The sequence below is a fragment of the Drosophila biarmipes genome, chromosome 2R, assembly GCF_025231255.1.
Source record: "Drosophila biarmipes strain raj3 chromosome 2R, RU_DBia_V1.1, whole genome shotgun sequence".
Taxonomy (NCBI): Eukaryota; Metazoa; Arthropoda; class Insecta; order Diptera; family Drosophilidae; genus Drosophila; species Drosophila biarmipes.
Genome location: NC_066615.1, coordinates 15,731,051 through 15,756,292, shown reverse-complemented (window position 1 = coordinate 15,756,292; position 25,242 = coordinate 15,731,051). Strand labels below are relative to the sequence as shown.

The window sequence follows — 25,242 nt, the reverse complement described above, 5'->3', positions numbered from 1 at the left end:
GGATTTTGAAAATCTTTACATTTATTTTATAAGGTATTATTATTAATGGGCAGTGATGGCAGCAAGTAATTGCCTGGCTTGCTGGTCCGTTGGGTTCAGCCGAATCGCGCGCTGCACCAGCTTCAGAGAGCAGGTCCTGTCCACTGGACTCACCGCCTGGCTGGCGTATATGGTCGTCTGCGCCTCCTCGCTAGCCAAGATACTAAAAACAAAATTAGTTAAAGTAATACAAATATTAAAGCAACCCCTGCATCTTACCCATTCAGCTGATTGGTGTGGCCCAGGGTAAGAGCTATCAGAGCCATATTTGCTGTGGGCAATTGGTAGGTTCGGTCCTCATGGAAATAGTCAAGAAGGAACTTGAGCAAAACCTTCCGAAGACTCGCGGAATGGGGAAACATGCGGACGCGGGTCTGTAGGAAGCACAACGCCTTGTGGACACCCTCCTAAAGTAATAAATTTATCATTATCTAAGAACCAACACATTAGATCCTTCCAACCCACATTTATCAGGATATAGTACGCTGTTAGATAAGACACATCGGCACAGTACTCCTCCTTGAAAGCGTACGCACTCAGCTCCGTCATTATTGTCCGGCTCAGCTCATTATCCTTATGAAGTATGCCCAAGGCGAAGGCCGAGTACAAGGCCTGAATGGGAACGTCCTTCAGCAGGACGCTTTGGAAAAGTATATCATTAAAAAAAGTGGAATCAACAAAGCAAGAATTCCGCTACAAACCACTGATAGAGCAGCGTTTTGGTGTCTGCTTCGCCCTGGAAGGCATAGATCATGGAGGCCATGGCCACTAGGATGGTAGCCGCTTTGTCGTCATCATGGCCCACAACGTTACTCAGAACCGAGTTGTAAATCGAATAGGACTCCTGCAGCTGACCGGATCGGTAATATGCCTGAGCCAGACCTATAATAGGCTTAAACGAGGCATGAGCCACCGTGTTTAGCGCGTTTGCCGCTTGCTCCGGCTGGTCCAGCTTCAGGTAAAGGTAGCCCAGATTGGTGTACAGCTTGTCTCGATCCGCTCCAGGCTCGCACAGTTTACAAGCGCGCGTAAAGGCTTCCACCGCTTGATGATAGAGCTGTTTCCGCGCATACAGGAATCCCTGGAACGACAGCGATGCAATACTAGCATCCGTCTCCTCATTTTGCACATACCTAAAAATGTTTTAAGATGGTTAGATGATCGTATTAGATCTAGAGACCTACCAATTGATGGCATCCAGAGCATAGACATCCGCGTACATGTGCTCTATGGCGTGCCTGATGTGCGGCTTGTTCCGAGAACTCGGATCCGACAGCATTTCGCACACCCAGTGTGTGAATCCCAGCGCCGCCTCGGGATGGTAGTCAAACTGCTGGCAGTGACGGAACAGGTCGAAGGCCTCCTCCCGATCGCCAATCGTTTCCGCAACCATTGCCTGGCCTATCCAAGCGTTGGCGTACACGGGACTCGATTGTTGGGCTCTCGTGAAAGCCTCATTGGCCAACCGGACTTCGTTCAACTTGATATAGAGCACCCCGAGATTGGTCCAGGCCGTAAAACACTTCCTTTCCAGCTCCACAGCCTGAATTAAACAGTGCTGAGCCAACGGCAGATTTTCGTACTCTGAGTGCATGTTAATCACACCGAGTAGATTCCAATTCTGCCATCGATTGCCCCGCTCCTTGATGGCCATCTTGCACACTCTAGCCGCTGTCTCAAGGTGTCCTTTGGCCTCCTCGGGAATGAAGATGGCACTGTAGTAGCTGGCCAGCGACAACTCGTACCACAGGTAGGTGTTCTGCTTCAGCTTCAAGGCGCACAGATAGAAACGCTGGGCTAGCTGCAGTAGATCCTTCCGTGACAGATAGGCAATGGGTTCCTCCCGTTTGGCCAGACTACCGGCCACATCCAAGTTGGCCAACGAGGGAGGCAGCTGGGCGGTCTGGACGAATACACTGGCCGAGAGACGCCACAGCCAAACCATGCCTTGGGCCTTCGGTTGAAGAAAGGCGCTGGGGAGTTCAGTTGTTTAGAAACTGAAATTCTAGGATTAAGAGAGCTGGTCTTACCTTTGAAGATGTCCCACAGCCAGCTGAAAATGCTCCTTGGACCTGCCGTACAGATTTTGGTTCTTTAGACTATTCGCCATGCCAATATGCGCCTCGGCGGCTCCTCGAAGTCCTGGCAGGTAGCTAGGTTTTAGCTTTAATAGCACATTGTAATCCTCAATGGCTTCGGTGTACATGCGTGTCGTCTATTAGGTATGAAAAATAATCTTTCTAATAAGTTGTCTGTATGGTTTTGGATTTCCGCACCGTTTTTATGGAGGCTAACTGAAGCAGGGCGTAGCTATTCTCCGGTGACAATTCGAGGATCTTCTGAAAGACCCGAATGGCCGAGTTGTAGGAACCACGCGCCGCATAAGCATCGCCCAATGACTCCCAGTAGACCATGCAGCGTGAGTCGTGCTTGATGGCAATGCGAAAGCATTGGATTGCCTGTAAGAAGAGTGTTAACGGGAAAATTTCCATATATCGTATGATACTAACGTTGTCCCACTTTTTTACTTGCAGGAAATGCAGGCCCAGCTTATACTGCAGGCGGATTGACTCGTCGCTGCCCAAGTGACGCAAAGTATTCAGCAGCAGCGTCTCGTTCAACTCCTCCTCGCCCAGTTCCTGATAGATAAAGCTCAGGGCATCCACTGCTTCCTCAGCCAGGGCATTGAGGCTGATGCACTTCTCGAAGCACTTGCGAGCGCGTGCCAAGTCCCCAGTGGCCAGCGGATAAAGCCTGCCCAGATAGTCGAAGCACTCGGCAAAGTGGGGTCGCAGTCGAGTGGCCTTCAACATGCTGTTTAGGGCGTCGGAATAGTTTTTCAGCGTCATGTGCAGTTTGCCACTAAGCAGAAGGGCCTCAAATGTCTCTTGGTTATGAATTTCTCGAAGACCCTCAGCTGGTGCCCTGATAGTTTTAAAAGCAAGGATGTGTTTTAGCTTTCCTAGATCTTAGGGCTTTACTTACAAGACAAATTCTGCCCTGGAGAGATCATCTAGGGGCAAATCGTTTAGCAGCTGCAATTCGCCGAGCTTGAAGTAACAGCTTCAAAATAAAAAATTTGTTTTAAAAACAACATGATTGTATAATTTTGATAACTCACCGAGCTAAAGTCCTAACATTGCCTTCCGTTTTCGTTGGCGCTTGCAATACCCTGACTGCTTCTCTTAATTTAGAGTGATCCTTTTCGTGGGATAAACATAACGCATAAGCATCGTTTTCCTGACCTATCTGCTGCCACAGCTGAAGTGCCAGCTTATAGGCTCCCAGCTCTGTGTGGATTTGAGCCAGCAGCTCCAGAGTCACTTTGTACGTGGGATGGCTTTGCTGCGCTTGCAGTGCCAACTGTCTGGACGCAACAAACTGGCCCTCCGCATAGAGATCGAGTGCCTTAATCAACAGGGCCAAGTTTGAGTTGGGGTTCAGTTCCAGAAGCTGCTCAGCGTACACCTGAATGGGATGCCTCAGCTCCTGTTGCCAGAGATCTTTGTCAGGTTGATCGTGGTTTTCGCAGTAGGTCTTGCAAATCCACTCGTATCCATACACATCCTTGGGATGCGATTCGGTCATGTTGCAGGCGTGTCGAACACAGGACACAAAATCCTTTTCTTTGTAGAGCCACTTTAGGTATCGCTTGTAAACGGCACTCTGTGCGCTTGGTTCCGAGAACTTTAGTAGAGCTTCCACGGTCGTTTTGTACTAAGTATAAGTAGAATTAATCGCTATTCATTGGTTTGTATTAGATTGACTTACAAGTTGAGTATCCTCTGTGCTAATTTCCAAATCGTTAGCAAACCAAATGCGTCCCAGGTATTCCTGAATTTTCGAATAATGTTTTTCCTCTGGGTTTTTAACTCTCTTTTTCAAAACAGCAAAGCAGGCGGGAGCCACACTAGCATCCGAGGCCAAGGTGAAAAGCTTTTCCCAATAGTCCAAAGCTTGTTCTCTAAAACGTCAAGAGTTAAGATCAGATTTGTACTATTGTAGGTTCGAATAAATTAAGTAGACCATAAAATCTAAAAAATATAGATTTAGATAAAATAAAATCTTTACTAAGTCACATTATGATCTATTAAGCATCATAATGGGGATGGAAACTAATGGTTCTCATTCTTTATAGAGGCACATGGAACCAAACTTTCAGATCAGACTACCACGTATAAATATAATCATAGGATACCCCCTTATCCTTACGGTTGCAGATCCGCCAGCTGATCGTAGATCTCCGGGAGCTCGATGCTGGGCGCACAGTTGGCCAGTCCGAGGAGCGCGGCGGTGGCCGGTCCCTCCGTGAACTCGATGCACAACCTGAGGTTCTTGGCCGCCTCCGCCTTGTCCAGGTTCTGGTAGGCGGCTCCGAGCAACAAGTAGCCCATGGCATTCTTGGGCTCCGATTTTAACAGGCGCTGCAAAGAATGTCATCAGGATACTGCGTAATTGGGATATCCGGCAATGGAGGAATCACCTGGCACTTGGGAATGGCCTCCGCATGTTTGCCCAGTTTGATTGTCTCCCGGATGTCCTTGATCAAGGCTTTTGTCTCTTTTCCGGCGCTCATTGTAAATATAAATTATTAATGTTTACTTATTTTTACGATATCGATAAATATTTAGAGTGCCAACCAGTGCTGGGTAACTTGATTTGGGAGCAAGGCCAGTGTTGCTCAGTGCTGAAAGAGCGCAACAGATGGTTTGCTTTGCTATATATTAGGGAACTTTAAGTTAAAATGCCCGTAAACTGCAAATCCCAGTGCGGGAATCGTGCTACTTTAAAGGTAAGAATACAGACCATTAACCCGAGATTAATCCCATTAATCGTGTTCTTCCCAAAGCGCCCCAAAACCGGCGATGCCCTGTGCAAGGAGTGCTTCTTTGCCGCCTTCGAGGCGGAGATTCATCACACTATCACCTCCAGCAATTTGTTCCGGCGGGGCGAGAAGGTGGCCGTGGCGGCCAGTGGTGGCAAGGATTCCACGGTCCTGGCTCATGTGTAGGTTCCAAATTTAACAACAATCCCACCTCTCTAATAACTGCAATTCCTTTCAGGATGAAACTTCTAAATGAGCGCCACGACTATGGCCTGGAACTGGTGCTTCTCTCCATAGACGAGGGCATTACTGGCTATCGGGACGACAGCTTGGAGACGGTCAAGCAGAACCGCGATGACTATCAGATTACCCTGAAGATCCTGTCCTACGAGGAGCTCTACGGCTGGACCATGGACCGCATTGTGGGTCAGATCGGACGTTCCAACAACTGCACCTTTTGCGGGGTCTTCCGGCGACAGGCCCTGGACCGCGGGGCCAAGCTGCTGGGCGTGGACAGCATAGCCACGGGTCACAATGCCGATGACATTGCGGAGACGGTGCTGATGAACGTGCTCCGTGGGGACACGGCTCGCCTGCGACGCTGCACGGACATTCGGACCGGCGGCGGTGAGGACTCCATTCCGCGAGTGAAGCCCCTGAAGTACAGCTACGAGAAGGAGATCGTGATGTATGCCCACTACAAAAAGCTCGTCTACTTCTCCACCGAGTGCGTGTTTGCCCCCAATGCGTATCGCGGCCATGCCAGGGCCTTTCTCAAGGATCTGGAGAAGGTGCGACCCTCGGTGATCATGGACATTATCTACTCTGGCGAGCAGCTGCGCTTCAAGGACACCGTGAAGAAGCCCGTCCGAGGCATATGCACGCGATGTGGCTTCGTCTCCTCGCAGCAGCCATGCAAGGCTTGCGTCCTCCTCGAGGGTCTGAACAGAGGATTGCCCAAGCTGGGCATCGGCAAGAAGTCCAAGGGCGATCGCATGATCGCCAAGCAGGACCAGGAGTTGGCTCTCCGGGAGCGTGCAAATTTAGTAAAAAACGATTTCTAATATTTTAAATTGAGGTTTTTATTCAATGTGTGGTAAACAAGTTGTTTGTTCTTCTTTTTGTATGTTAAATCTTCTGATCCCAGCCAGGGGCTGTTGGTCGCTGGCATCGCCGCCGTGTTGACCGGATACGGGTGTTTTCCGCCAAGGAGCCATATCTGTAAAGATGGAAACAGCCAACATTAGTTACTTTTCCAGATCAATTATAGATTCAAAGAACTATATTGAGAAGCTCAGTGCCAAGTTTTTAACCAGGGCCCATAACCAGTTAGGCATGACTCCCTATCTCCAAAAAAATATTGGAGGAGTTTGTCAGCGCCTAACCTTTATATGGTGTCTGTGAATGGTTTAAGTGATCATCATTGAAGCCTTCATGTAATAAAAAATATTTTCAATACTAACCTTGGTAGATCGTTGATGAATTTAATCTGGCATTGAAGGTTTCAAGCGTTTTGGAAAATCTGCAAAGGCAAAAGTTGAAAAATATTAGTTAAAGCAATGAAAAATGTAATTTAAAATTAGTTGTAAAATCATCAGTTATTTATATTAAAAAAGTTTGAATCACAACGGATCATTAGAGATGTCAGAAAGTTATAAAGCATCATTGAATATTTGGTAAGGTTTTTTAAAAATAACTAAAAGTTACCTTCTTAGTAGGTTGGCCGGTCTTCAATTGGGCAGGAAATCCAATTCTTCTTGCTCTCAACTGCAATAGAAAAAATGTGTTATTTAGGAAAGCAATAACTTAGAAAATAAGTAAAACCACAACCAAGATTTAAAATTTAATATCAGTTAAAACTTGTATAGCATCAATACATTTTTCAGTCGAAAGATGGTGTAAGTTTCATTCATCACAACTATTTGTTTACTAGGCTTAATTAATTATGAAGTTTAATTCGATTTATATCCTTAGATGTGAGACAATTGAAGGTGTAACTCAAAGGGATTTACTCAATTAAATATGTTTTACCTTTCTCTTCAGTTTGGTCCTATTTTGTCCTAAGATGATAAAGTCCAGCATATTTTCATGGACTGCAAATATAGAACAATAGGTTTATAAATAACTAGGGCCATAAGAACATATACGTTTTTATGTAGATTATAAAATTCAGTGAAAACTTGTATAGCATCAATACTTTTTTCAGTCGAAAGATGGTGTAAGTTTCATTCATCAGAACATATTTTGAAACCTTTTTTTATAGAATAGATTACTTTATTAGTATGACTTGAAAGATTAATTACCATTTCAACACGTGGACCAAGAAGTCTCCCTTTTGGATATCATCATAATTAAACAGAGGTCTGGAATATCCATCTGCAAATAAAGAAAAAGGTATTAGTTTTAGATTATAAAAATAAGAACTCTTGGTTTTATTGAAGAACTTCAGAATTTGTTATAACTGATTTGAATCACAACGGTTCATAAGAGATGTCAGAAAATAGAATAGTAAATCATCATAGAATGACGAAAGTTTATCATATAATATAAGTTATTCCTACCATCTAGGGTGAACATCTTTGGCCTGCAAGCACGTGTTGAATTTCAACTCCATTTTGTTTCTGTAAAAAATGGGATATTTCAGTTAGTATCATTTAGAGTATTTTGGAAATATAATTTATTTTCAGAGAAAGTGAATGTCGGCTTTACGAAAAAAATATGCACCGCAAATTCGGGTAGGATAAATTTGGGTTATGCTTGGGCAAAGTACATTTGATCTACGAACAAGTAAAAAGCACTAGCTAAAGTTGGGTTTCTTTACACCAGCGACTCGTGCTCGCATTTATTTATTTAAACTTAAATAACTAATTGTTGTTAGCATTGAACTTACCAAGACACATTTGCCAGCGATTGCACGCTGCACTTTATTATTGTTGGTTTACCTGAAATATAAACAAATGCTTCATTAAATATGGTTTTACTTTATTTAATAAATTGTTGAGATAACAAAGGATTCTGGACCACGTGACTGCAATTTGAGTTGCAACCGGTAGAGTGCATTTCCTTGCATTTCACAAATTAATCTTGCAACATTGAGTTCTGCAAACAAGCCAACCGAACTCTATTCGCAGTTATATTCGCTGCAATACCTGCCTGTGCCCCATTCAAGTTACTTACATTTTGTTAATTAATTTTAGTAGCGAAGGGAATGTTCGTTCCGTTGCACGTTTTCCAAGAAAGTGAAGCGAGTGAAGTTGGCTGCGATTCGAGTTAGTAGTGAGAAATTTAAAAATATCAAAGTATCGTTATCGAGTAAATAAATATTTTTACACCGCGATATTTGTTCACAAAATATATATCGATATACTTAATTTAAACATTTTGTAAATTAATTACATTGCTATTTTTCAGCTAGATTGCTTACAAATTAAAATAGTAATTATAAAATAACTTTTGGATTTATATTCTGCAAAATTAATTTACACTTTTATTCACAGGGGAAATATTTGGGATATTCCACAGACACCTGTTAAATTGCTGAATACCCTTCGATCAACTTATTGTAAAATGTTCCATAACACTTTAAACCTCATAAATTCAAGCGATTCATTAATCTGTATGATTAATGCAGTTCTTTTATTTAATAATATTATTTAAGAATAAATAGTTGAGTGATCATCTGATCAAAAAATTAAAATACTTGCAGTGTTGGTTAGCCCGTTTTGGCTGATTTCGATAGTTGAATTTGCAACTCTGCAAGCGGGACGGTTATAACTGTTTTTTTGGCTGGACCGACGCGGCGCCGAGCTTTTCGCGTAAATTGTTTTCGTGCTTTTAGGTTTAATTACAGGTGGGATAAAATCGAAATGACGGACTTTAATGCTTCCGGAGCAATGCTGCCTTTGGGTATTTGTTATAAACCCATGCCAGTTTCCTTCTTTAATATAATGTCCGATCCCACAGATGAGTACTACGAGCATTGCGTAGTACCGAAACCAAAGGTACCACCGCGCTATTCCACCAAACCGATTCCAAAGAGAACCAACCGTCAGGCGGGGCGCCTTCGATCGTACAAGGACGCCGGCCAAGATGATGAGGACGAAGACGAGGATGACGATTTCCAGAGCTCCGAGCTGGAGAGCAACTTCCAAGAGGATAACGACAATATTAGCCAAATGAACTTCGAGATGAACGACTTCAACAAGATGTACTGGGAGGAGGAGTCGCTCCACCCGGAACTCTCTCAAAGCTCCGCACAGTGGCGCACTCACGGCAACAATGTGAACCAGCCAGCGGGCGCAGCTCCTCTGGCTCCCAACGACCAGGCACGTGGCCACGTCAAGTCCCGTCTTGATCTTCGGGAGGGGTCTCGCGCCTGGAATGCCAACAACCAGAGGCGCCATCAAAACAACTTCCATCGCCGGCAGCAGAACGGCCAGGAGCAGCGCCTGCGCACCGCCTACAATGCGTTTAGCAGCCAAACTAATCATGCCCAGTACCCAGGAGATGTACTAACGAACATTCATAATTATTTCCAATCTCCTCAACAGGGAGCCGGCGATCTGATAGGCACCCATTACTATGATTCGCTGGTGACTCCAGTTCCCCAAGACTCAAGTTCGATCATTTCTCTAATTGATTCGGTGTCTCATATCCCGGATAATCGTGTCAGGAATCGTCTGGGCTGTGAAACCATTTCGCACGCCCCAAATGCCTTTAACCCGTTCCCGGAGCCGAGCCCGGTCCCGACCATGGCTGACTTAGACGGTGACAATATAAGTAAAATGGCCCATAACGTGCTGCTTTTGCTCAAGAGTGCTGCCCAGAAGACCCATGGATCTTCCTTCTAATATTTCCAGGTAATGCCACCACTTATATTCAGAACACACTTAACTTTTAGGACAATCGCTTAAATATCTTTGTATGTTCTTAGTTATTATAGCAGGCACACTTCGATGATCAATGCATTTTCTAAAAAAAAAGGTTTATTAAAAACGTATAGGTAATTTAAAAAGAGTAAACTTAACCCTAGTTTTTCCCCCTTTATTTACAAATGTTTTTTTTTCTCTATACTTACTATGTTCTTTCCATATACCAGCAATTAAAAACTACAAAATCTATTTGCTTATTTCAGAATATTATCATGATCGGGCGAGGAGAGATAGAGGAGGCCCAAAGTGATGATGTGTCGAAACTGCCTGGACAGTACCAGCAGCAGCGTTTCCACTAGACAACGTACAGCAAGTTAGATTTAGCGAAGAGACCTATAATAAGTTTACTTTTAGTTCCAACCACTTGGTTAACAATTTCGAATAAGTAGGATTGGCGGGCACATTCTGTGCGAATTCTCACTCGGCGCAGGGCAAGAAGAAGACCTCGATGAGGGCCAGTGAATGGCAGTGAATAGTCGCCGACGGAGTATTTTTTTTATATACAGAATACATATTTCGGCTGATAAGAACAGGCTGGCCCGCTTATCAGCAATGCCCAACAAGAAGAAGTACACACAAACGGGCGAGATGTGAGAAGCGAAAGCGGACGAAAATAGAAACAAACGGCGATAAATTTACAGCGAAGGCGAATTGTCATACATAAGCGATGTGCCGAAGAGGAACAGAGTAATAATCAATCAGTTAATCTGCCAATTAGCCGGAGAGTGGACGTGAAAATGATCAGCGGGAACGGATAGCGCGATAGTGAGCAGTGATCGTAACTCCGGATAGTTCTAACATTAACCTAAACACTTAGTTTTTTCGTATATCGTTGTTAAGATACCAACAAAGCCGGCCAACCAATCAAAGAGACATTGCTTCTTCTCAATTAGTTAACTTGTAGAGCGTAGTTTATGCAGCGGTACTGACTACTCAGCTGAACGGCTTTCCCAAAGAATTCGAAATAAATTTAAATCAGTTCTCTAAATGTGCGTTGTTCGTCTTCACCAGAGTCGCCCAGCATGTTGAAATCGAAGCAGTTGCTCCAGCAGTTTTCCAAGGGTAAGGATCCACTGGGATTTTGGAGCTGACGAGCTGATGGCGCAATTTCAGTTATATTACACACACCAGCTATCTGTGTTTTCGCTGCTGTTTTGTTATCAGCTATCAGCTTTAGGCATGTGCTGGAATAAACATAATACTATATCACCAGCTCGTAGGCTCGCCTTGACAGGTCTTAATCGCCTTTGACTCTGGCCAAGCCGAAGATTATCTATAAACACTTTTTCGCCAAATTCTTTGTTATGGTGAACTTTCACCGGATACATTGACTGCCAAAAGTATTCTGTTAAAAATATATTATCCAAAAAACGGGTAGGCTTTCTTATTTAATTTGTTGATTAAAGACCTAATTTTGTAATAGCTGATCCAGAAAGCAGTGTCACCAGTCCTAATGAATTTAAAATAATGTTTTGTGTTCCTGTATTTTTTAATTTGAATGTTCAGAAATCATTAAGAAATCTAAAAACCATGCAGAAGTAAACATTACAAACAAATTATGAAAATATTTTAGGAATGAAAATGCTATACTTCTTGAATTTATGTTATAGTGGTGAAAATAACATACATGATTTTTAAACTAAAAGTACTGCCCCCATTTCAAAAAGTTTAAAGATATATGACAATATATTTCCTAGCCACTACTTAAAATTAATCGAAAATACTTTCAAAACCCACTGTGCGGTCCATCAGCTGTTCTGGGAGATTCCCGTCGAAACCGGCTGGTTGGACTTTGGACTTCGGGTGTTCCTAGGATGCTTTTAAGTGGCAGGAAGATTCTACCAGAGGGGTTGAGTAAATTTTTGTCCGCAGCACACGACAAAGATGGGACTAACGCAGCCATCTGTTCGCTATTGCCTTTTTTACAGAGTACGCAAAGTTCACGCCTACCAACTTTAAGCTGAAGCGGGCCCTGGTGGTCACCAAGTTGTCCCGCTATGAGTTCGAGCAGCTGCGTCACCCGGAACTGTCGCCGGATCAGCTGCAGCAAAAGCTGCGAGACCGGGGAACCGACGTGGAGATGGTTCTCCACCTGCACAAGGTGCACAAGGACTTCGAGCGCCGGGTGGTGAAGAGTTTCCAGGACGTGGGCTGCGAGGTCAAGTTGTCCAGCAGGTGCGTACATCCATACCCAAGTTATCCTCCAAATCAGTGATGGATTGGTACTTGAAATGGGACAGGTACTGGGTGCATACATATCTTTTATTACTATAGCAATGGAAATATGAGGACTAAGTATGTATATCTTTCTGAACTCGGGGAAATGCACATGTAGGAAATATAAATTGTGATTTTATAGAAATACATTTTTTATTAGAAGTATTAGGTTTTCTATTTAATTATTCAACACACATAAAATATATAATCGTGATCTTTAAATTCGAAATACTATTACTTAGAGGATCTAAAAAATGATTTGTATTCGGAACTTCCTATTCTGTCATCTAATATTTTTGATATATAGGAAGTTTTTGGATCCTTTAAGGGATCACCTACGCAGATATGTACCAGTACCTATGCCCATTGACCGCCAATCACTACTCCCAATATTGTGCTGTGTGTCTCGTCACCTCGTCACATACTATACTTTATATGTATCTCCGATTCGTGACTACTACCCGCTACAATTGATCTCTACATCCACACACTTCGTGTCTCCCATGCGGCCCCTCGCCTTGTGTGTTGACTTTACTAAACGAGCAGACTTGAATTTAGAAGCTCGTTGAGCAAGGACGTCATGAGCTGGGCGGACGTCATCGTGCCGGTGGGCGGCGATGGCACCTTCCTTCTCTCCGCCGGCCGCGCCAGTCCGCTCTTTGCACTCAGCCAGCAGAAGACGCCGATCGTGGGCTTCAACTCGGATCCACTCCACTCGGAGGGTCGACTGATGCTGCCCAAGCACTACTCGGACAATCCCGCCGATGCCGTCTCTCGCATCAAAAGCGTAAGTCCTATCATGAGCACCTTCTTCGTTATAGCTAACACATTTTGCTTCCCTTGACAGGGGGACTTTAAGTGGATGCATCGTTCGAGAGTGCGGACCACAATGCTGGGCAGCAACGGCGAAATCCCCGAGTCAACGGACCTCTTCCGGCACACAGAGGTTAAGATGGAGCAGGTCACCACTGCACCCGAAATGCTGGACAAGGACATGGCCCACAAGTACAAGGCCAAGATGAAACGCATCCTTCCCTACTTGGCGCTGAACGAGGTGTGTGTTTTCACATTACTTAGGTGTCATCATTCTTTATTAACTAATCACTGTACTATCCATATGAAGGTCTTCATCGGGGAGCATCTTTCAGCCCGGGTGTCCCACTTGCAGCTGGTGCTGGACCACCAGGACGTGGTGAACAAGACGAAGTGCTCCGGACTGTGTGTCAGCACGGGCACGGGCTCAACATCCTGGCACACCAGCATCAATCGCATCACCAGCAAGGATGTGGATGACCTGTTGCGTTCGCTGCCCAATGGTAGCTCGGAGGACGTGATGTTGCTGCGCCAGAATGCGGAGGAGATCGCTCAGCGCTACAACCAGGGGTTACTATTCGCGCCTGATGATCCCCGCCTCTGCTACTCGATCCGGGAGCAAATCTGCGTGGGCGTGTGGCCCTCGCCAAAGACTTTCAAGGAACGCGACTTTGTGCAGACCGTGTTTGTCAAGTCGCATTGCATCGATGCCAGTGAGTAGTTGAGACCATGAAGCTGAAATTTATTGCTGAAATGAATATTACTTCCTCACACAGACCTGGTCATCGATGGCAGCATTTCGTTCCCCTTCAACGATGGCGCCAAGGCTTTGCTGGAGGTCCACCCAAAAGACGCCCTTCTGACAATCGCCTTAGACTGAATCCAGTGATGCGTCCCAAGTGCCTGGTTATCTAGCCCTAGCATGTCTGAATTTTTGAAATTATTTAAGTATGCATTTTGCAACTACTACTTAGCAGTGTAAGCTCAAAAGTTATTTTGTTATTGTATAAACATATATTTAAACATCACGCTTCAGCTTTTGCTTGGACTTTTGGATAGTTTTTGGCTTGCCCTTGTGGACAGGCGGCTTGCCTTTGCTGAGCCTTTTTAAAGGCTTCTTTTCGGTGTCTCCATTGGGGTTTTTACTCTTTCCTTTTCGCTTCTTCTCAAACCGCGCACTGTCTACAGACTTGAAGCGTTCATCCTGAAGGAGAGCCTTGCCCTCCTCGCTGGCAGCTGACTCTGCCTGCTGCAGTTTCCTCTTCCGGCGTATTTCCTTCAGTTTATCCTTCTGCTTTTTGCGATATCTGGAATTGAAATATAAATAAGTTTTGGAATGTGGACAATATTTGGACCTGCTTACAGTGCTTCCATTTGGTCTGGATCCTTGCCCTCCATAATCCACGTCTTGCGCCTGTAGTTCTGGGCCCGCTCATCGAAATCGTTATTGTCCAATTGCATCTCAGATTCACGGCGAGTCACATTCACTTGCATAAATATTCGCTCTACCATGCGCTCTAAAGTATATTAATGTTTTTTAAATATGTTGCTTTATAATTTTGTCTATCAAATTCTTACGATCGATGGGATGCTCTGTAAGCTTTGTGTTGATCTCCTCCTCAATGGCGCCCAAGAGCTCCAGATCGCGTGGAAAGCGGAATATGGAGATGGCCATGCCCTTGCGACCAGCTCTAGCTGTCCTGCCCACTCGGTGGATGTACTCTTTAGGTGTCCGGGGGAGCATGTGATTCAAGACCAGCTCGACACTGGGTATGTCCAGACCTCTGGCGGCCACATCTGTGGCGATCAGTGTGCGTATTTGGTTGGACTTGAAGCGACTGAGGGCAGCCACACGCTCCTTTTGTCGCATGAAGCCATGCAGGCAAACATTGTCAATATCCATGTTCTTTAGGGTCATCGAGAGGAGCTGGCAGTACCTAAGAATAGTATGTTAAACACATCTTTTTGTATACCCAGATTTTTGTTTACTTCTTTGTGTTGGTAAAGATCATCACATTGGCGTTTTCGTTCTCCTCTCGATACTTTCTCAGTGACTCGATTAAAACCATGTCGCGATCGTAGTCGGCGCACAGCAGATAGCGCTGGTCCAAAGTGTCCACCGTAGCCACATCGGAGTCCTGAGACCATTCAAAGCACTAAAAGCAAAACAAACCCATTAAACCTAGTTTTTCAATAGCATATCCAAAAAACCCACCTCGCTGGCAATGGGAAATATGCTGGACTCCTTCATGAAGTCCTTCATGGTGGCGGAGAAGAAGAGGTTCTGCCTGGTCTTGGGCAGACACCTCTCGATGATGGCCAGGCTCTCGTCAAAGTCGCCGTTCAGCATGCGATCCGCCTCGTCAACAACTAGATACTTGAGATTGTCGAAGGAGAAGGTGTCACAGCCGGTGAGATGGTCCGCCAAACGACCGGGCATGGCCACCACGATGTGCGGACGCTGCATCAGCTTCTGGCTCTCGATCATCTGGTCTGTGCCGCCGGACACGACGCACACGCGCACCCCCATCGCCTGGCCGGCCACCAGGAACTGCTCGGATATCTGGTAGGCCAACTCGTGGGTGGGCGTCAGCACCAGGGCAAAGTGGCTTACTGGCTCCTCGCTCAGCCGCTCTAGGATGGGTAATGCGAAGGCAAAGGTCTTGCCCGAACCCGTCTTGGCTGCCCCGATGCAATCCTGACCAGCCAATATCGCCGGAATGCAGTTCTGCTGGATGGGAGTTGCTCCTTTCAGGCCTGGAAATAGTTTGATCTTAACTACGAAGTGTGATGACTGACTCGCTTGACATTACCCAACTTGGTCAGCTGCTTCACCAACCAAGGACGCAGGCCCAGAATCTGGAAGGGATTGGCCTCCTTCCGTTGCATTTTGGTAAATAAAAATACAACGAAATTAAAAACGAAAACAACGTGCGCGAGTGCTAGTGATGGGAGATCGCTCGATATCGATTGTAAAACAGATTTATCGATCATTTTTGAGATACAATTTCAAAACAATTTGGAATAAAAACCGAGAACATTTAATAAAATAAACAGCGAAAATATATATAACATTTCTTTATCATCAGTAGAGTTCACAATAAAAATGTTTACTTTAAAACCAGACTATCGATAGCTTGGTTTACACATCTCTAAAGCTGTTTTGGCGCAATCAATTTGTAAACATTTTGTAAGCCAGAGGATTTTGACTTAGAATAAGGAATTTGAATAAATGCAGAAATGAGCGAGGAAACCGATATCCTCGGCGTGACCCTTACCTACAGCGAACTACAGGCCATAGATCAGGAAGACATCATTCTTCTGATCGACGTGGACTCGGCTGTAAATATCTGCAAGGAATCTCTGGCAAACGAATCCGCGAATCCTGTGGATGTCTTGACATTATGGTTCAGTAAACTCTTAAGGGCGTATATTGATGAATCAGTGTGCTGCATCCAAGCGGTGAAGGAGATGTGCAAGTGGTTCCAAATGGTAGGTCTCCTTACATATTGTATACGAGTTAAATAAGTCAAATTTCATTCTCAGGAATCAGAGGCTGGTACCGAAATCAATACCGCTCATATGAAACTCTTTGAAGAGGCTCTTTCCTTTATCATCGCATCCAAGGATCCTTTGTTGACAGCGGGAGAACGCCTGGTTCATATATTTACCTATCTTATGCTCTCGATGATAGCCTTTTTCTTAGAAGGGAGGTAAGTCATGCTATAAAATCGAAATATCTTCAAGATACCTAACTAAAACATCTGTATTTCATCCAGCGACAGTGGTGACCATCAGCTTCTTGCAGATCTTCAGTATGCTGTGCTATCTGTGCTAAAACAGAATACCTCAGGCTCGAGCAAAGTCCACCCCCGTCTTACTCCCTGTAAGTTAGAAAGACTTTCTTTAAATCATATGTATATTTTATTTACATATCGAGTAACTTACAACTTCTAATTAATTAAATTTGTATTTTTTAGTGATGCAAAAGATAATGGAAATAGCCGATTGTGAAAGGAAACGATATAAGGATCTGGACTTACCTGCAAGGACAAGCGAGACGATTACTTACATGTGCTTGCACTACATGTCACACGTTGATCTCAAGGATGAGCAAATTCCCGAATGGCTAAAGGAAACGGTTTCGCACCTATGTGAAATGATCCTTAGTTACTTGGAGGATCTTTATATAGACGTATGTACAACATAGTTTTTAACAACTTACAAATAGCAACGAACGATTATTATTTTCAGGGCTCACTGACTATCCCCGAAAAGAAATTGGAAGACTTTATGGACGTAATGCAGACCTACTGTTCAATGTTGCTGCAGATTTTCAAAAATGGCATAACCCAAATTGACGAGGATATGGCTGCTTGTCTCATGGATTTAGTAATGTCTGAGCAAACGTAAGTTGTTAAAATGTATAAACATTTGTTAAATCATTTTTCCTTCAAGGATGCCCTCATATTATTCTGACAAGGATATGCAAAGGCTTATCTCTACGTATGTAAGACCGCATGTAATGGAACTTTATGACTTTGTTTACTCATTCCAAAAATGTCAAGAGGTAAGACTATGGATTTTAAGTTTTTGTAGTACCCACGTTTATGAAATATGGTTTTACATAGAAGTTTATATTTTAGTATTTAATATCCGGTATTCTGTGTACACCAGAATTTGATTACTTCAATGTTAGTATGGACTTTATAAATGCTGTATCTACAGACGACGCAGATGTACTTCCAAATACTTGTCGAACATTAGTCCAAATCTTCGAATATTTGTTTAAAGGTAAGGCATTTTTAAGATTCTCTTTATGACTTAACTATTGTTTGTTGGAAACACAGATGCCACCAACTTTATCAATGCGGAACGCTATGAACTTGCAATTGATGCCTTTGGTAGTCTTTTGTATTTGGTGCCAAACAGAGAGCTGCTTAATTATTTTTTTGCTGGCCTATTCAAAAAAGATATTTTAACGTCGCAAGTGTGCGCGGATATACTCATGCTGTATTTTCGGTTGGTCATTGTATTTCAAAAGCCTTTCAATTAATAAAACTAACATATATTTTAGCCTTAAGGAGGTTAATCAGTGTTGGACAGACAAGGACGTACAACAATCTATAGCTTTCTGGAGTAAGTGCAATAATTCGTACGCCATGTTCTCACAAAATCCCAGCCAATGGCATGTGCAGAGATTTCTGAGGTATTTTCACCACTTGGCAAAGCGAGGGCTTCCTGCCTTGAGCATCCGAAACTTTCGAAACCTATCTGCTGTAGCAAAACCAGATGCCCAAGTGGGAATAAAGCTATTGAATCGCTTGGAACACATCTCGTTATCAGCGCCCTCGCAAGTCGAAATCTACTATGAAATGGTAAGTGTCAGTTTACTTTGATAATTACAATTTCTAATCTTATTTTTATCTTCAGGCTGCTCTTCTAGAACTGTTAGTGCATCAGACACAAACAGACTGCTCCCAGTGGTTTCAAAGGACATCCGAAATGGCCAAGGAACTTATGAGCACTGACAATAGTTCCACCTTTACTAGTGCCTATTTCAGGCTGCTGGTTCGTGGGAACAAATCAACGCAACTACTGATATTACGGGGACTAAACACTGCTAATAATTGCACCAACTGGCAGCGACAAAAGTTCCTCGACTCTTGCAAATCCAGCGATGATGCCCAACTAAGAGTGTTCAGTGCCCGCCATGTCATGGGTGTTGATGTTCAACCATTGTTTGAGGTCTTGCGACTGAAACCGGGTACTCTGGATGCATCGCTAGATAGCTCATTTGACGTCAGTAAATCAAGCTACACGCGTCACTTGGAACATCATTGCCCAAGCTCTGGCCGTAAACGTAAGCGGAGTGAAATAACGGCCAAGGAAATCCTGCGTGAAATCTACGAGAGCTCACTCCAACTGGGCCAGTCTAGTGGGGCCTTCGATGAAGCCGACTGGGATCTGTACAAAAAAGTGATGACCAATTTGAGTAGGATCGATCCAAGACCATAAACTTTGCTCACAATTTCAATTTCCTTCAGGGTAATTCTGGTTTACACAGTGTGATGCAAGTATTTTTTATCGCTTTAGGATATAAAATCGTCTTGAATTAGAATACCTTATGAAAAGTATTAGGGTTTAGGCCATAGAAATAAATTGTAAATAAAATATAAATACTCACCCGCAAACGATGCCGATGTAAAGCTGACAAAACTGCCAGCAAAATATGCTCGAAGGGCAACTCGAGTAATATCTGAACGTCGTGTAGGTGCCATTGCACTCAGGGCAGCGATGAGGATGCCCAGTGAGCCGGGGTTGGCGAATCCGCACAGCGCAAAGGTGGCAATCGAAGCGCTCCTTGACTGCGAATGGTTACTCTTCTAGTGAATAAGCTCTATTACTTGCACCTCTACCTACTCACCCCTATCTTATTGTCCTTTACCAACTGCCCCAGGTGCTTGTAGGCGATGAACTCGTTGATCAGCGATTTCTCGGCCACCACCATCCCAACTTCTTGACAGTCCCGCCACGGCACACCCATCAGGAAGACTATTGGGACAAACGCCTGAGAGAGCAGGAAGAGCAGGGTGATGTTCTTCAGACCGACCAGCTCAAAAGTCCACTCGGTTAGGGCGTTAAGGAAGAACAGTATGGCCAGAAAGGCAATGATGTTCGACACAATTCCCAGCACAATCATCAAGGCTGCCGCTGCTCCGCTGGCGGCTGCATCCAAAATAGACGTATCTTCCCTTAAGTGTTTAGCAAAATAATTTCAAAACCAGATGGATGGTGTTTAAGGGAAGAGATCTTACGATTTTTCCAGCTGTATGTTGTCGGACCTGGTCAGCGACTCCTCGGTTTCGGGGTAAAACAGCTTGGAGAAGGCCAGGGAGCCCGGAGCAGCCATCACGCTGGCCGTGATCAGGAAGGCGGGTGAGGCCCCGAAGCTCACATAGGCCCCCAGAACGGTGCCCGCCACCGTGGCATAACCGGAGGTGCAGATGGTGTGCAACTCGCTCACGGTCAGTATGAGGATGTACGGCCGGATGACCAGGGGGCTCTCGGACATGCCCACGAAGATGTTAGCCGCTGCGTTCACGCTCTCACAGACCGTGGTGCCCACCATGGCCTGCAGCAAGAACCCCAGGCCGCTCAGGATGAACTGCATCCAGCCCAAATAGTACATGATGCTCGAGACCACGCTGAAGAAGAACACCACCGCCAGAATGGCAAAGGCGAACACATAGTCGTCACATATGCGATCGCCGTACACGAAGCGGGCTCCGTGCTGGGCGAAGTTCAGAAAAATAGTCACCTTCTCGCCCAGACATTCGAAAATGGCGCGGCCGAAGGGGACACGCAGGCAAAAGATGCCCAGCAGGAGCTGACCTAGGATACCATGGGTCACGATGCGCCAGGGAACCCTTTTGTGGTGCTTGGACACCGCGAATCCAATCAGGATGAAGGACACGGGTCCCGCCAGGCCTATGGCCTTGGTGCCATCATAGCGGCACTCATAGCCGAGGTAGGCCACCGCCAGTGAGATCACAATCAGCAGCATTATGCCGGAAACTATCCTATCCTTGGAAAAAATGCAAATATTATATTTAGCAAATTATTATATTAGGAAAAGCACAGGAATTCCAAAGTTAAACTTAAACCAGAAGTGGTTCTTCTATAATTATAATAGATGTAGATATTTGAATTTATAAGATATGCATTATAAAGAACCCAGTTTCCACTTACAACTGGCGACTGAACACAATCCATTTGTCAATCGCTGGTTCCAGGTAATTGTTATACAGCTTGATGCCCACATATGGCTTGAATACCCAGTAATACAGCCAGAGTATATAGAACAAGACGAAAATAACTATGAGGAACCCATACCCATGGCACCAGTTGATATCGCACAGAATGTTCTTCTTCGATGCTCGAGAACTGCATTCGTCGGAGTCCCTGTCTGGACACGTTGTTGATACACCAGTTTATTCAGTTCCCATTCCGCACCAGACTCACCGAACACTATGAACATGACTGTGGCTGCCGTAAAGTGCGCTATGAAGACTATGTGGAGCAGGACATGAAGAACTATAAGGACGATTCTCATCGCCTTCGACCGTGGTGGCTTTTCCGGCGGGGTCTCTTCTTCTGGTGCCTGATCAGCCATCTCGAGTTGAATTTGAGTAGAGTGTTTTGTCCAGGAAAGTGTGTATTCTTTGTGACTAACAACCCACAGCCCTCTTACAAGCAGGTAGTTTTACTCTTAGCAACAACGTTTATTTAATAAATAAGAATTTGATTATTTTGTATAATTTCATCGGCTAATTATCACTGCAAGGAACTAAAACTGCGTAACGTTTTTGTGACCCAGTTTTTGGAATATCTTTTTGTAGTTCGCCGCCTCATCCTCTTCTTGTATCAGGATGCCTGCAGGGGAGGAGATTATTAAAAATCCTTTTGGTACCTATTGGATGGGTTGGCTACTGACCTGCAAAACTGGCGGATACGAAGCAGACTATGCTGCCCACCACGAAGGCTCGGAAGGCCACTGCTGTGATGGTGGCGCGTCGGTGGGGCGCCATGGCACTGAGGGATCCGATGAGGATGCCCAAGGAGCTGGGATTGGCGAAGCCGCATATGGCGAAAGTGGCAATGCCAGCGCTGCGGGCCTAAGGCAACAAAAAGGGCTTTACCAACCAAACTATCATTAAATCCATCCTGCACTTACAGTGATTTGATTGCTGTCGATGTATTGACCCAACCGCTCATAGGCCACGAACTCGTTGATAATGGTCTTGGTGGCCACCACTTTGGCGATGATATCGCAGTCCTCGGTGGGCACTCCCATCGCCCAGACGAGCGGAATGAACAGCTTCGAGAATATCCACTCGAAGTCAACGTGCTCCAGACCCACCAAATAGCCAAACCAGCTGACCAGGCCATTGAGGAAGGCGATGAAGGCCACGAAGGCCACAATGTTGGCTATGATGCCAAGCACAATGGGCACGGCATTGCTGGCACCACTGGAGGCCGCATCCAGCAGCGAAGAGTCTTGCCTGGAAGGATTTAAATCAGGAAATTATGCTAATTTATAAATGGGTTATCTGCGGGGACTTACGATTTTTCCAACTCAATGGAGTCCGACGAGGTCTGGCTCTCCTCCGTCTCCGGCATGTAGAGCTTGGAGATGGCCAGCGTGGCGGGAGCTGCCATCACCGAGGAGGTGATCAGGTGGGCAGCGGATGCCCCAAAGGACAAGTAGGCCGCCAGCACTGTTCCAGAGACCGTCGCAAAGCCGGACACCATGATGCTGTGGATTTCGCTCTTGGTCAGCTTGTTGATGTACGGCCGGATGAGCAGTGGACTCTCGGACATTCCTAGGAAGATATTGGCCGCCGCCGTCACACTCTCACAGACGGTGGTGCCCATGATCTGCTGCAGGATCCAACCCAGCTTCAATACGATCCACTGCATCGTGCCCAGGTAGTACAGGATAGAGATGAAGAAGCTGAAGAAGAAGATCACCGGCAGGATGGCGAAGGCGAACACGTTGTTCTGCACCAGGAACTCGCCGAACACGAATTCGGCTCCATCGGTGGCATAGCCCAGGAAGGTGGCCACCTTGTTGCCAAAGCACTCGAAGATTTTGCGGCCCACCTCCCAGCGGATGCAGAAGATGCCGAGCAGGAACTGGCACGTGATCCCCGTGATCACGATGCGCCACTTGATGGCACTTCGCTTTGTGGAGAAGACGTAGCCGCAGAGGATGAAGAAGCAGGGGCCCACCAGGGACACCAGCTTCTGGGGCTCGTTCCGGGTCTCGAAGTACACAAAAATGGCCAACAGAACGAGGAGCGCGGCGATGCTGGCCAGTGACACAATCCTGGGGGTAAAAAAGGAGTGGGCTAGGTCAAATATAATACAGGCTATTTATAGTCTGTGGTTAAGAGTAGCTTTAATTAGAAATTAGAATATTTCCTGTTTTTTAGTTATGAGATAAGCTTTGTATCAGTAGAAAGTAAACTGTTTTATCAAGATACACACAAAGCATTTTCCAAATAAAACTTTATAATTCTTATTTTTTACTATAGAAACTTGTTGCTCTAAAATTGGTTTTTTCAAGAATGTTTATTAAATATTTCCTGATTTAATAATTGTTATGTAAAACAAACATACTACGAAAAGTATATGGTAATTTGTATGCTTTTTTCTGCATATGAATAAACAAATCTTTTATTTTCCATCTTTAAGTACGCCACTTTTTCCTATATATATGATCGACTTACTTGGTTCTGCTGAAGCTGTGCCATTTCTTAGACAAGGGGCTTAGGAAATTCCTGTGCAGCTTTCGCCCCACCAAGGGCTTGAACACATAGTAGTAAAACAGACCCGCGTAGACGAAACCCAACAGGAGCAAGAGCATTCCATAGCCGGTGCAGAAGTTGATGCCGCACAGTGGATTATCTTTCCAGTAGCACTCGTAGTTGGCTGTGGGCACATAAAGATTATCTTCTGGATTCGGGATAACACGGGTCTGTACTCACTTATATCGTTGTAGTGATAGGTGGCGTATGAGAAGTAGGCCACCACAACGAGGTGCAGCAGTACATAGGTAGAGATTTTCACAATACGCGCAACTCTAGGATTGTTCTCAAAAAAGCCCTTTTCCTTCGAGTCATCCGATTCGCTTTCCAGCGACAGCTCCTTGAACTCTTCAGGCTCGTGGATTTCCAGCTCTTTCTATAAAAACAAAACTAAATGTAAATATGATTTGTATGCTAAAGGCCAACTTACATGGTCCATTTCGTAGCCATTGTTAAGAGCTCCCTTCGCAGAGTCTTCTGTCATCTACAAATGAAAAGCAAGCGTGACAAGTTATTGGTCATTGGCCGGACTCGTAATCTGGCTTAGTCTATATCAAAGTACTTTTGACATCGAGTGGGCAGATATGTCAAGTGTCTAACGCCGAAAGATAGGCTTTTTTCGGCCGGTAAATCAAGGTTCAACAAGTTGGACGACTCGTGCCCACTCGAAAGATGGCTTTCTTGGGGCCTAAAAGTGGTTTTCTAAAACGCAAGTGGGTTGGAGCCCATTTATTGCACTCGGCACTGGTATTTCAGAGGTAATTGCTTTACGCCGCGGCACGTGGTTAGTCACTCCAACAACTTCCGTTGATTACTTGAAGGGTTTAGGAGCGGGTGAACTACGAAATTGGTGGCAGATAAGCCACTTCAATTGGTATTCTTGATATATGCCGGTTGTAAATCCCGCTCAGTATACTATACATCCCCGTTGGGAGGTCTTTCGGCTAGGCTTTTCCATTGAGGGTTATCGAAACCCGCGTTGATAGCACTATCTGAGTGGCATTTAGCCAAACTCGAGAAAGTCAGTAAAGTACTTATTTATAATCACATTGTTCTGAGAACGGGCTGTTATAGCTACCCGGCCCATAAACACATGTCACCGAGCCACACGTGGTAAATAATATTTTCATTCAACTGCAGGCCAGAGCAAACTGCATGGGGTGGACACCATAAATCACTTTGTATATTCAATCTGAGCAATTAAAGCGCCTTGATTTCGTGCAACGCCAGTTAATTCACCTTTATATTGTTTGTTTTCGCTGTGTGCTTAATGAGTACTATCGGTTTTTTTATGGCCGAAACGGGTTTCCAAAGTCGTTACTCTCGCTGCGTACTGGCCGAATACTAATGACTGATTAGTGCATCTGCTTGGCCCGGCTAACAACTCTGGCCCACTGCCATCGTAGCTCGTTGGGACTCGCGGCAAGACTAAATTCGTTAAATTTCGTCCGGCCGTTTTTAATACGATCGCAGGCACACGGTATTCGATAGGGGAATATCAGCTTCGGATCGGCACAGTTCGTTACCCGAGTATCTAATGATTTATAATATCTTGATACCGCTTGGCCTTGCCGATTAAAGGAGATAATATAGGTAGGAACAGGGCTAGGGCTAGGCAATCTTAAGTGTTACTTAGTTATGTTTAAGTGTTAAAGAAGTTAAAACATAAATTAAAAGTAACGATTAGCACTGGGTACTTGACAGCCATAACTCCGTTGGTTAGGGATTGATATGGTTTTGAAGGCGCTAATTTGGTTTAACAACAGGCAGAAGTAATTATTAAATAAATATTAGTTTGTGGCAGCTCATATTTTACAAATTGAGTTATAACTTCTCTTTAACTTTCAACTCATAAGAGGAGATAGGTATATAGGCGAAATTCCTTAAGAGATCCCCAAATATTTCTGATCCCCATATATCTCTTTCGTTTTATAATCAGGGTTCTATAAATTTCTCTCTGCTTATCTCTCCAATTAGGTGAAATACACCTGCGATGCCAGTGTACTGCTGAATGGGTAATTGCGACGACATGTATACTGTTTTA

At 44.7% G+C, this 25,242-nt stretch overlaps 7 protein-coding genes, 1 long non-coding RNA gene and 4 other non-coding genes across 24 annotated transcripts; 3 read left to right on the top strand and 9 right to left on the bottom strand.

Annotated features, from left to right (window-relative positions):
• Nucleotides 1-3: 3 nt before the first annotated feature.
• Nucleotides 4-4,670, bottom strand: LOC108036623 (tetratricopeptide repeat protein 37). Its single transcript, XM_017112894.3, has 13 exons — nt 4,523-4,670; nt 4,252-4,463; nt 3,811-4,003; nt 3,161-3,756; nt 3,025-3,102; nt 2,550-2,964; nt 2,316-2,498; nt 2,070-2,254; nt 1,224-2,012; nt 741-1,172; nt 505-679; nt 259-446; nt 4-202 (listed from the first exon to the last, which is right to left on the bottom strand). Exons 1-13 carry the CDS (start codon nt 4,613-4,615, stop codon nt 43-45), a joined length of 3,699 nt encoding a protein of 1,232 aa, XP_016968383.1. The 5' UTR covers nt 4,616-4,670; the 3' UTR covers nt 4-42.
• Nucleotides 4,504-5,937, top strand: LOC108036231 (cytoplasmic tRNA 2-thiolation protein 1). The gene is made up of 4 exons (XM_017112241.3): nt 4,504-4,616; nt 4,671-4,831; nt 4,889-5,046; nt 5,103-5,937. The coding sequence occupies exons 2-4, from the start codon at nt 4,784-4,786 to the stop codon at nt 5,926-5,928; spliced, it is 1,032 nt and encodes a 343-aa protein (XP_016967730.1). The 5' UTR covers nt 4,504-4,616; nt 4,671-4,783; the 3' UTR covers nt 5,929-5,937.
• LOC108036232 (uncharacterized) lies at nt 5,922-8,129 on the bottom strand. Its single transcript, XR_001768825.3, has 8 exons — nt 8,042-8,129; nt 7,755-7,806; nt 7,426-7,485; nt 7,168-7,240; nt 6,896-6,957; nt 6,572-6,631; nt 6,328-6,386; nt 5,922-6,083 (listed from the first exon to the last, which is right to left on the bottom strand). It is a non-coding gene; the product is annotated as an uncharacterized LOC108036232 (long non-coding RNA).
• On the bottom strand, nt 6,455-6,535 carry LOC122818422 (small nucleolar RNA Me28S-Gm3255). The gene has a single exon (XR_006367905.1). It is a non-coding gene; the product is annotated as a small nucleolar RNA Me28S-Gm3255 (small nucleolar RNA).
• Nucleotides 6,706-6,785, bottom strand: LOC122818433 (small nucleolar RNA Me28S-Am982). Its single transcript, XR_006367916.1, has one exon. It is a non-coding gene; the product is annotated as a small nucleolar RNA Me28S-Am982 (small nucleolar RNA).
• LOC122818432 (small nucleolar RNA Me28S-Am982) lies at nt 7,026-7,105 on the bottom strand. Its single transcript, XR_006367915.1, has one exon. It is a non-coding gene; the product is annotated as a small nucleolar RNA Me28S-Am982 (small nucleolar RNA).
• LOC122818423 (small nucleolar RNA Me28S-Gm3255) lies at nt 7,306-7,390 on the bottom strand. Its single transcript, XR_006367906.1, has one exon. It is a non-coding gene; the product is annotated as a small nucleolar RNA Me28S-Gm3255 (small nucleolar RNA).
• A 515-nt stretch (nt 8,130-8,644) lies between the features above and the next one.
• On the top strand, nt 8,645-13,853 carry LOC108036544 (NAD kinase 2, mitochondrial). Of its 6 annotated transcripts, XM_017112769.3 has the most exons (8): nt 9,813-9,866; nt 9,999-10,560; nt 10,807-10,857; nt 11,724-11,970; nt 12,559-12,799; nt 12,860-13,066; nt 13,136-13,538; nt 13,602-13,853. In XM_017112769.3, the coding sequence occupies exons 3-8, from the start codon at nt 10,818-10,820 to the stop codon at nt 13,703-13,705; spliced, it is 1,242 nt and encodes a 413-aa protein (XP_016968258.1). In that variant the 5' UTR covers nt 9,813-9,866; nt 9,999-10,560; nt 10,807-10,817; the 3' UTR covers nt 13,706-13,853. The 6 variants fall into 6 exon arrangements, 5 of the variants coding, with proteins under 5 accessions (XP_043947907.1, XP_050743448.1, XP_016968258.1 ...); XM_050887491.1 differs by having other exon boundaries at nt 9,812-9,866; nt 9,999-10,857; nt 12,574-12,799; XM_017112771.3 differs by having other exon boundaries at nt 9,999-10,857; nt 12,571-12,799.
• Nucleotides 13,779-15,779, bottom strand: LOC108036543 (probable ATP-dependent RNA helicase Dbp45A). Its single transcript, XM_017112767.2, has 6 exons — nt 15,639-15,779; nt 15,041-15,582; nt 14,815-14,981; nt 14,404-14,762; nt 14,189-14,342; nt 13,779-14,132 (listed from the first exon to the last, which is right to left on the bottom strand). Exons 1-6 carry the CDS (start codon nt 15,712-15,714, stop codon nt 13,844-13,846), a joined length of 1,587 nt encoding a protein of 528 aa, XP_016968256.1. The 5' UTR covers nt 15,715-15,779; the 3' UTR covers nt 13,779-13,843.
• A 218-nt stretch (nt 15,780-15,997) lies between these two features.
• Nucleotides 15,998-19,019, top strand: LOC108036592 (uncharacterized). Of its 4 annotated transcripts, none has more exons than XM_044092058.2 (10): nt 16,001-16,317; nt 16,372-16,538; nt 16,611-16,711; nt 16,806-17,020; nt 17,080-17,234; nt 17,284-17,395; nt 17,472-17,619; nt 17,676-17,847; nt 17,903-18,203; nt 18,259-19,019. In XM_044092058.2, the coding sequence occupies exons 1-10, from the start codon at nt 16,066-16,068 to the stop codon at nt 18,841-18,843; spliced, it is 2,208 nt and encodes a 735-aa protein (XP_043947993.1). In that variant the 5' UTR covers nt 16,001-16,065; the 3' UTR covers nt 18,844-19,019. The 4 variants fall into 4 exon arrangements, with proteins under 4 accessions (XP_050743513.1, XP_043947993.1, XP_016968341.1 ...); XM_017112852.2 differs by having other exon boundaries at nt 16,002-16,317; nt 16,605-16,711; XM_050887556.1 differs by lacking the exons at nt 17,676-17,847; nt 17,903-18,203; nt 18,259-19,019 and having other exon boundaries at nt 15,998-16,317; nt 16,605-16,711; nt 17,457-17,572.
• Nucleotides 18,740-21,073, bottom strand: LOC108036591 (sodium/nucleoside cotransporter 1). 3 transcript variants are annotated; one of them, XR_006367673.2, is made up of 7 exons: nt 20,851-21,073; nt 20,578-20,794; nt 19,644-20,408; nt 19,253-19,580; nt 19,013-19,193; nt 18,855-18,949; nt 18,740-18,792 (listed from the first exon to the last, which is right to left on the bottom strand). XR_006367673.2 is itself a non-coding variant. In XM_017112850.3 (6 exons), exons 1-6 carry the CDS (start codon nt 20,999-21,001, stop codon nt 18,918-18,920), a joined length of 1,674 nt encoding a protein of 557 aa, XP_016968339.1. In that variant the 5' UTR covers nt 21,002-21,073; the 3' UTR covers nt 18,809-18,917. The 3 variants fall into 3 exon arrangements, 2 of the variants coding, with proteins under 2 accessions (XP_016968339.1, XP_016968340.1); XM_017112850.3 differs by lacking the exon at nt 18,740-18,792 and having other exon boundaries at nt 18,809-18,949; XM_017112851.3 differs by lacking the exons at nt 18,740-18,792; nt 20,851-21,073 and having other exon boundaries at nt 18,809-18,949; nt 19,644-20,413; nt 20,578-20,737.
• Nucleotides 21,074-21,089: 16 nt separating this feature from the next.
• LOC108036590 (solute carrier family 28 member 3) lies at nt 21,090-24,615 on the bottom strand. Of its 3 annotated transcripts, none has more exons than XM_017112849.3 (8): nt 24,438-24,615; nt 23,629-23,682; nt 23,379-23,574; nt 23,121-23,322; nt 21,953-22,717; nt 21,563-21,890; nt 21,323-21,503; nt 21,090-21,261 (listed from the first exon to the last, which is right to left on the bottom strand). In XM_017112849.3, the coding sequence occupies exons 2-8, from the start codon at nt 23,680-23,682 to the stop codon at nt 21,176-21,178; spliced, it is 1,812 nt and encodes a 603-aa protein (XP_016968338.1). In that variant the 5' UTR covers nt 24,438-24,615; the 3' UTR covers nt 21,090-21,175. The 3 variants fall into 3 exon arrangements, with proteins under 3 accessions (XP_016968338.1, XP_050743515.1, XP_050743514.1); XM_050887558.1 differs by lacking the exon at nt 24,438-24,615 and adding an exon at nt 24,277-24,364; XM_050887557.1 differs by lacking the exon at nt 24,438-24,615 and adding an exon at nt 24,247-24,269.
• Nucleotides 24,616-25,242: the final 627 nt, after the last annotated feature.

Coding starts and splice junctions, on each gene's coding strand:
- LOC108036623 (XM_017112894.3), bottom strand. CDS start 4,615: ATGAGCGCCGGAAAAGAGACAAAAGCCTTGATCAAGGACATCCGGGAG. Junction 2,499..2,549: donor AAGTAAAAAAGTGGGACAAC/GTTAGTATCATA, acceptor CTCTTCTTACAG/GCAATCCAATGCTTTCGCAT. Junction 447..504: donor CGTACTATATCCTGATAAAT/GTGGGTTGGAAG, acceptor TTATTACTTTAG/GAGGGTGTCCACAAGGCGTT.
- LOC108036231 (XM_017112241.3), top strand. CDS start 4,784: ATGCCCGTAAACTGCAAATCCCAGTGCGGGAATCGTGCTACTTTAAAG. Junction 4,832..4,888: donor GGAATCGTGCTACTTTAAAG/GTAAGAATACAG, acceptor TTCTTCCCAAAG/CGCCCCAAAACCGGCGATGC. Junction 5,047..5,102: donor TCCACGGTCCTGGCTCATGT/GTAGGTTCCAAA, acceptor AATTCCTTTCAG/GATGAAACTTCTAAATGAGC.
- LOC108036544 (XM_017112769.3), top strand. CDS start 10,818: ATGTTGAAATCGAAGCAGTTGCTCCAGCAGTTTTCCAAGG. Junction 11,971..12,558: donor GAGGTCAAGTTGTCCAGCAG/GTGCGTACATCC, acceptor CTAAACGAGCAG/ACTTGAATTTAGAAGCTCGT. Junction 12,800..12,859: donor CCGTCTCTCGCATCAAAAGC/GTAAGTCCTATC, acceptor TTCCCTTGACAG/GGGGACTTTAAGTGGATGCA.
- LOC108036543 (XM_017112767.2), bottom strand. CDS start 15,714: ATGCAACGGAAGGAGGCCAATCCCTTCCAGATTCTGGGCCTGCGTCCT. Junction 14,982..15,040: donor TATTTCCCATTGCCAGCGAG/GTGGGTTTTTTG, acceptor TTTTGCTTTTAG/TGCTTTGAATGGTCTCAGGA. Junction 14,343..14,403: donor TACAGAGCATCCCATCGATC/GTAAGAATTTGA, acceptor AATATACTTTAG/AGCGCATGGTAGAGCGAATA.
- LOC108036592 (XM_017112852.2), top strand. CDS start 16,066: ATGAGCGAGGAAACCGATATCCTCGGCGTGACCCTTACCTACAGCGAA. Junction 16,318..16,371: donor TGTGCAAGTGGTTCCAAATG/GTAGGTCTCCTT, acceptor TTTCATTCTCAG/GAATCAGAGGCTGGTACCGA. Junction 16,539..16,604: donor GCCTTTTTCTTAGAAGGGAG/GTAAGTCATGCT, acceptor TATTTCATCCAG/CGACAGTGGTGACCATCAGC.
- LOC108036591 (XM_017112850.3), bottom strand. CDS start 21,001: ATGGCTGATCAGGCACCAGAAGAAGAGACCCCGCCGGAAAAGCCACCA. Junction 20,795..20,850: donor AGTCATGTTCATAGTGTTCG/GTGAGTCTGGTG, acceptor CAACGTGTCCAG/ACAGGGACTCCGACGAATGC. Junction 19,581..19,643: donor AACATACAGCTGGAAAAATC/GTAAGATCTCTT, acceptor TAAACACTTAAG/GGAAGATACGTCTATTTTGG.
- LOC108036590 (XM_050887558.1), bottom strand. Junction 23,323..23,378: donor CTATCACTACAACGATATAA/GTGAGTACAGAC, acceptor ATGTGCCCACAG/CCAACTACGAGTGCTACTGG. Junction 21,504..21,562: donor TCGACAGCAATCAAATCACT/GTAAGTGCAGGA, acceptor TTGTTGCCTTAG/GCCCGCAGCGCTGGCATTGC.